At 51.2% G+C, this 7,547-nt stretch overlaps 2 protein-coding genes across 2 annotated transcripts; both read right to left on the bottom strand.

The window, feature by feature from the left end:
• Nucleotides 1–192: 192 nt before the first annotated feature.
• On the bottom strand, nt 193–1,677 carry J7T54_007215 (uncharacterized protein; the record flags this gene model as incomplete). The annotated part of the gene is made up of 1 exon (XM_051510487.1): nt 193–1,677. One exon carries the CDS (start codon nt 1,675–1,677, stop codon nt 193–195), a length of 1,485 nt encoding a protein of 494 aa, XP_051358625.1.
• Nucleotides 1,678–5,906: 4,229 nt separating this feature from the next.
• Nucleotides 5,907–6,468, bottom strand: J7T54_007216 (peptidylprolyl isomerase; the record flags this gene model as incomplete). The annotated part of the gene is made up of 4 exons (XM_051510488.1): nt 5,907–5,934; nt 5,985–6,026; nt 6,153–6,281; nt 6,335–6,468. 4 exons carry the CDS (start codon nt 6,466–6,468, stop codon nt 5,907–5,909), a joined length of 333 nt encoding a protein of 110 aa, XP_051358626.1.
• Between the last annotated feature and the right edge of the window lie 1,079 nt (nt 6,469–7,547).

Here is a 7,547-nt window from a genome sequence, read left to right on the forward strand (position 1 = left end):
CGACTTTCCAAGGAGAGCCAAGCTCCCCAGGAACGGAACGACATAGATGCTTGGGAGGATAAGGGCCTATAATTCAACGCAGGTTTATTCAGAGATGCCCGTAAATCAACGCATTCGTGGTGATATAGCCTGTCGTAAGTTTTCTATGTGTATTCTAGTGCTTTAGCCCTTGTCTGCCTTGACCTGGGCTACTTACTCGCTAAACCCTTTTGTCCTATGTGGTGGTCTCGTAGCCAGGAGATTCCTCGTGACATCTATTTTCCACACTCTTGGCCCCGTGTCCTCGTCGCTCAGTCGACATTGGTCAACCCATACTTTGAACTTGCTCAGCATCTCCTTCTGTCCGGTCAGGGTATGGCAGTCCATCAGCCACCCTTGCAAAAACACACCTATCCTCGCCGGGCTCAGCTTCGATCGCGCGGCTCTTGTGACTGGCAGTGCTATGCGAGGAAGACCGTGTGAATCTATGACCTCTTTCAAAGTGGACGCGCTCGCCCACGACGTAGGTATGACAGCTATCGGGATCTGGAGATCAGCAGGCAGCGGATGTATCGTGAGTTTGTTGTATCCGGCCCGAGCCTCACATTGAGACTCATCTAGACCAAGCAATAGTCTTGCTCTCTGTCTTTCCGTTTCTGTGCCAATCTTGGTGACAAGATCCATGAATTCGCCCACGACTTCGCTCGTGCAGACCAGTTTGCGGCCCTGTAGCACAGGGTACAATGCTTTGGTCATGATCCCTCCTTCGCCCGCGTTCTCCTCCTGGATATGGCCTTGTGTATTGCGCGGGAGCCAGTTCTCCGGTTCGAGACGCAAATGCGTAATGTCCGACACCAAGTCCATCAAGATGGTCTGATCCAGATTCAAGGTCGATGTAAGATTGGTCAACGGGTGAACCACCAGACTCCGCACCGCAGTGGCCATATCTGGTACCGGCGAGAGTAAAAAGTCACTATCAGCACAAGATATCGTGATCTTGACCGATGGGTCCATCTTCTCCAGCACGTCCAGATACAACCCGACGTCGTCATTCTCACTTCTCCGCAAGCTTGGCATGACGACACGTATCCTCGGTATCCTGTAGTCCACTCTATGAGCTTTCGCATCCTCCACGAGCCTCATGATCGCTCTCGCAAGAGTGTATGGCCCGGCATCCGCCCATACATCCCGGGGCACGTCGTCCATAGTGTCGTATTCGCCCCATTCCCATCCATCTTCCGCCATGTCACGTGCCACTTTGGCGAGTGTCCATGTTTTGGGGCGAATGACAATCCACTCATGCCCACCATCTACGACGGAGACGCGGCCAATCTTGCTGATGAAAGTGAGGTAGGAGCAGCGCTTGAGGACCGCCATCTGTTGGTCAGCCAAGTGGACGTTGGTGACGGTATTGCGAATCAGCTCCTCTACGGCAGGCAATGACTTTTCAGGCGAGGTGCCGTCGCCATTTGAAGGTTCGAGCTCGTTTGTGGGCGCGAATTGCTGGAGCTTGGTGATGCATGCCCCGAGCTGGCTTCGTTGCAGGGTGAGGAATTTGACGTGCGCGGGTAGTCCCGTCTGGCCGGGGTGTTTGACCACGGTGGTGATGGCGTCGAGTAGCAATTCTGCCTCTGGTATGATCGATGACAGTGTGTTAAGCGCTGTTGCGGCCTTGTCGATCTGCGTTTGCAGCTCCATGTCCCATGACGCGATGTGGTCGTGAAATGAATGGTGACGGAGTGACAATTGTCAATGTGGCCTAAGCCAAATTCTGCGCGAGTACGGATACGTAATAAGTAGTCTGCCGATGACCTGACGACGACCGGAGAGAGGGTCATGCGGCCACGATCCCCAAGTTATCAGAGGAGCGTTCCATTGAAATACCAGAGGTGTGACAAGGTGAATTCATTCTCTCCTTGCCTTTCCCTAATTCTCATACTTCTCGGCGCCGCATTTGCATCTTCTCCATGATCAATTTTTTTTTGGTTTTTGCAGCTTGTTTGTGCTTGATAGCTAAAGCCCCTATGATTCACGTTAAATAGTTGCTTGTATTGTACAAAATAAATGTATAGAAGTTCTAGGTTATATTGTATTCTTGACAAGTGCAACAGAACGCTCAAGTCTCTTCATCAACTTCATCAATCGTCAGTACAATCCCCAGGTCCCGCAATGTTTGCGCACTGCCCGTCTGTACAGCACTGGTTTCCTTTTCGTATCTGTCCATTCGTTCCCACCAAAAGCCCAGCAAGAAGTCAATCAAGTCACCTTTGTGGTCCAGCATTGCTTCCTCGAACTCGTCGATCAAATGCTCCAGTTCGTGAGTCAGTGCAACCTGCTCCTCCTCGATTTCGAGTATCTCTTCCGCAGAAGGGGCAGCCAAGTGGCATGGAGCTAAGAGAGACTCCGATTCGGGATTCCTCGGGCGCCACAAACAGCATGTATGCCTCAGTCCCAATCGGTGAAATGTTGCCAGTCGCAAAGCTTCCGAAGCCGTGGTTTTGTCGTGCGCGTCAGAGAGGAAATGCATGACCGAAAGAAAGTGGCTGCTGTCAACAAAAGGGTAATAGCCCCGATGGTCAAATAATGCACTGCCTGTGACTCCTCCGTACTCTGATCTCGGCGTGTCCCATTTCCACGCTTTGAGAGACTGGCATCCTCGAGGGGTGACTACCTGATGTTCCTGCTCCAGTTGGATGCGGCTGTAGATTGAGACAGGGGCGCATGGTTGTCGCGAACATGGGCAGTGGCAGGGGCCATGAGAACCGCTACGCCCTATCTGGTTGAGATATGAGCTGAATAAAGCCTCGCTCCTAGGGTGAAACTCGAGCGCCGAGACACGTTTTTCATAGACGTTGAGACAAGCAAGCTCAACAGGCAGCCAATGCAAGATCTTGTGTTCGTCTTTGATAAAAGCAGCGCCAGTCAAGCCGTCAGCTTCGTGCTCAAGTAGCCACGAGATAGGCGCGTGGGCATCTCGGAACAATGTTCGCAATTTCCCAAAATCGCGGCGGAACACTGCCTCGGTGCTATCGACGTTAACATATCTGATCAGCCGACCTAGTAACGTATTGTGCTTTTCATCGGGAACGTCGATTCCGCGGAAGCCTGATTCATGCAGTGCGTCCAGAAACTCAAGACTTGGGGTTTCCGTCCTCCGGTTGAGGGCATAGGGCGGTCCAGAATATGATTCACTCAAAGTCGGAGCCACGTCTACACCTCTTCCTCGAAGCATCTGCAGAGCTTCATCAATACTCTCGTTCATACAAGCATCTCCGATATTGTCTGCCTCTGGATAGGAAGAGTGAAAAAGCTCCCCGAACTGCAACCGTTTACGCGCAAGGCTCTTTGCAAAGCGAATAGCAAGCTCTTTGTTGGGTTCGCTAGACACGAAAAACCATGACCTTTCATCGACAGCAGCACCGGCTTCGAGTAGAAGGTCGACAGCCTCGGTGAGGCCGCTGATCACGGCTAAGAGGAGAGGTGTGTAGCCTTCCAAGTTCGGAGCACTGCTGAAGCATCTGGTTCCCATCGATTCCTCGCTCTGCAAGAGAATTTTCAGACCCGGCGGCCATCGTGTGGCGATGTGGAAAGGCGTGTCTCCGTTTGAATCCCTCTCGCTAATCAAACGGCCCCGCAATTGCAGGATCTGTGAAAGCTGGCTCTCGTCGCGCTTGATGACTGCTTGCGACACTTCGCCATATAACGGCTCTGGACTGGGTTAGCCAAGTTCTTGCTTTGTCCCATTCATGCCATACCTATGACAGGTTCCATGAGCTCATGTATGGACACTGCCCCACAGCCATGGGTTAATTGCTCGACGTTGGTCCAGAACTCGTGTTGCAAATATGTAACGTCAAAGTTGCATTCAGCGAGAGCGACAACTATCGCTGCCCAATTTGAATGGGACTCGATGCTTTCCTTCAAGTATGGGGGATGCCTTTCTTTTCCTAGCCTTTTGCAAAGTCAGCTACCAGGCGATTGGCACAAGTGTCTGAGTGGACTTACACGAGAGACTCATCTTGGAGGTGTTTACCATTGTTGATGTCCATCCCGAAGTCTTGTAACGCTGATATCAGTTCTCTTCGCAGCTCATGCTCCCTTTCTAAATCATTCCTGATCCGGCTCATGTCGGATGTGCCTAGTGGAGGGTCCCTGCGCAAATGGTCGACCATCGTGCATATGGCAAGCTTGCGCATGTATCAGCCCATGTCTCGGAAGCTTATGTGGACGGCTCTTACTGATAAAAGATCCTTTCCATCGGGAATGATGTCAGTCGGCGATGCCTTCCCGGCGGTGTAAAGCTCCTCGATGTCTCGTAGACATTCCCGCAATTGCGCACGACGGACCACGATATCAGCGGCATGCCAATCTATGACCTGTGACACGTTTTCTCGCAAGATTATAAATGCTGGTGCGTCACAGGGTACCACGCCTTGTATGCTGAGGGATGGGAAGATCTGGAGACTTTGAAATACGCCGTTGGTCGAATGCTTGATTGCAACATCCCACTTGACAGCCCGTTGGAACACGGTAAAATCGCCGGTGAAGCGTTTCGAAGAAAATTTCGAGTTCTGTGCAAGGCGTATCTTGGATGCCTGGCTTGCCCTTGTGTTGCGCTTGTGATGTCGAGGACGCGGTGGCACTGTGTCGCACCGAGTTGAGACGTCGGTTATGGACGTTGTGACCATGTCCATCTCCTTCTTGCCCCCGGTATCAGCAATTTTGACCGTCCGGTTTGATATCGCTGCGATAATTTTCTTCTCCATCTGTTGCAGCAATTCTGTCCTCGAACACTGCCCAATGGAGTCCAGAATCTGTGTCATTTGCTCTGAGTGACGGTCCGATACTGAAAGTAACCGTTGTGATGCCATCTCATGGCTATGCCTTGTCGCGATGGTCTCATTTCTTCAAAAGAAAATTAGTAAGAGATAAGTGATGCTTTTCCAACGAAACGTACATGTTGCTTCGGGCGAGAAGCAGATTGATCTTTGTCACAAATTGCTGCTGTTGCTGTAACACATCCTCAAGCTTGCGCTTCGGTCCTAGGGGATACCTCAACCTTGAGCCTTGCCTTTGAATCCAGTTGCCTGAATTTTTCCGTTGCATCTTAAACAGTATCTTCTCGGACACATGTTGACACTCTTCTGCCCGTTGACGTAGTGAGTATAGCGACTCTTGGAGTGTGTTGTCGATCCCCTCACAGCGGTTCAACTGGCGCTCGGTGCACTGGATCTGGTTCTTCAAGAATGCTGCTTCTTTAGACAGAGTCCCAAAGTCCTCGTCACGTCCCCGGTAGTCGTCGCAGAATTCCATCAAATCTTTCGATATATGGATTCCCAGCGAGACAAACCCAGCCGCACCCGCAACAATCGACAGTGGATCCATATAAGCACATAAGTTTTCGCCAAGTCACCTGTCAGTGTGAAGGTCCGATAAAAATAAATTCTCGAGTAACACAACACCTTGAGTTACACAGCGGTTGATTCCTCTCTTTATGAAGTCGTGATTTGCGCATGTTGGTCGGCTTGGTCCAGCGGCCGCAGATGTAGGTCGTATGGCACAGCCCTCGCGCATGCCAAATCAATTCCAAGCGTTTGCCGCCATGCTGCGCGCGCGCCACCACCAACCACTCGGGAGATTGATTGAACCCAGGATGTTCGTGTAACTGGAAAAACGTATTTACGTCGGTCGTGCATACTTTAAATCTGCATGATGAATTTTTCATGCGGCGCTGTACAAGGCAGACTCGACTGTGGAGAGTCTGAGACGATGGAAACAATGATCTGCTTACAACTCACGACCACGGTTAAGCGAGTGGGGATGATTTGTTTAGATGTTGATTTTGTATAACGGCACCTGTTTTGGCCCGCGATACAAATCTTTTTAAGGCTATATTTCTGTCACAATGAACACCTCAACAAGGCTCTCTATTTGAAGCTCTTAAGGCTGACGTCGCTGTGATATTGTCAGCCTTGCATATCATCCTGATACAAACCGGCACTTACAAAATGAGATCGGCTTCCTCGCCAATGACTCCCGGGATGCCCCTGTACACTGTTGTTAGTTTGCGTCAGCTGCCGTGTGTAAGGGTAATTCGTACCTAGGCCCATACGCGTAGTCACTATGTCATTAGCACTCATCCTACTCGACATGACTTGTTTCGATGTACTCACTGGGTGATGTGGAGAGTGGCCTTCTCGCCGGGCTTCATGCCAACGATACCCTCGTCCCAGCCCTTAATCAGCCTGCCAACGCCTACGGGAACGACGAAGTCTTGGTTGCGGTCGACCGAGGAATCGAACCTATTAAGATGTTAAAACCAGCCAGTGTCACGAATTTGACCGGAACGGCGTACTTGGAGCCCTTCTCCCAGACGTTGTCGGCTGTTCCCTTGACCCTCTCCCAGCCAGTGTACGCAATGGTGACGGTTTGGCCCTTCTGGACGGCATCGCCCTGGCCTTGCTCATGGATGATCTTCTCGACGCCCATTGTGTCGAATCTCGGGTTGTACAGCGTTCTTCGGGTAGTACAAAGTGTGTGATGGTGTAATGGAAAAGCGTGTTGCTGCAGAGGAAGAGCTTCGAAGGACGCAGGGCCAATGGACCCTCAGTCAGTGGTCGATGTTGCGCAGTGCGCCAATAGACGCGCAGGTCAGCGCGGGGCTGGCGGCAAGTGCGGCGCGGGGCAATTGACGCCACGAGATTCAGGGTCGGTAAAGGGCTCACTCTCTATCGATAAGAATCTTCTCTCGGCTCTCCGCCTACTGTACGGATATCTTTGGTATCAGAAGCTGTTTGAAAGCTCGAGGCATTGCGCTCGTCGAGATACCTTCATGTGCCCGAGAGTTGACCCTCAACCTAAGTGATTGATCGATAAGTACGTCGCGGTTCGTCTGGGCTTGGTAGGCACAAAAAGCTTGACGTTCATTTTGCTGGTGCGATCATGCATTGGAGAATGGCATGGAATCTCAAGATACACTCCCAAGGCATGTCTCCTTTTCTTATTGGATCGAACCACGTTGCTCATACCTTCCGCGGGAAGACTGCGAGTGTCAAGTCATTGGCGCGGTCTGCAAGAAGCTGGCCTATACAGCTTCGTAGGGTAAGCGAGCGAATGTTCGATTCAGAAAAGGGTGCCTTGTCAACAATGTGGTCGGACCGTGAGTAAATACGCCATAGTACAGGGCAAATTTAAGATAGTGCACCTCAGGTTGGATTTCTAACGAGCACTCACTCATGCTGGCGGTCGGGTTGGCGAGAAGCTAGTTCGCCGGATGGACCGAATGCGCGCCAACTTCGGCATTCTCAGTGCCCAAGTTTTGGTCCTCGAAAGCCCAAGCGACCCAGCATACCGATTCTGTCAGATTTACATATCCAAGGAGAAAAATACGGCTAAGCTCTCTCGACGGTTGTTCACGAAGATGTCGATCAAATCAAATGCATCGCGCAACGCAAACTGGAGATTGGGGCGTCTACTACATACTGATAAATGAGTCCGTGTCTGCAGGAGCTTGAGCGAATTAGAAGTGGCAGGTGAACTGCATTCCGACATGAGCATTACAGTCTATC

The sequence above is a fragment of the Emericellopsis cladophorae genome (assembly GCF_022114955.1).
Source record: "Emericellopsis cladophorae strain MUM 19.33 chromosome Unknown NODE_109_length_29841_cov_115_897863, whole genome shotgun sequence".
Classification (NCBI taxonomy): Eukaryota; Fungi; Ascomycota; class Sordariomycetes; order Hypocreales; family Bionectriaceae; genus Emericellopsis; species Emericellopsis cladophorae.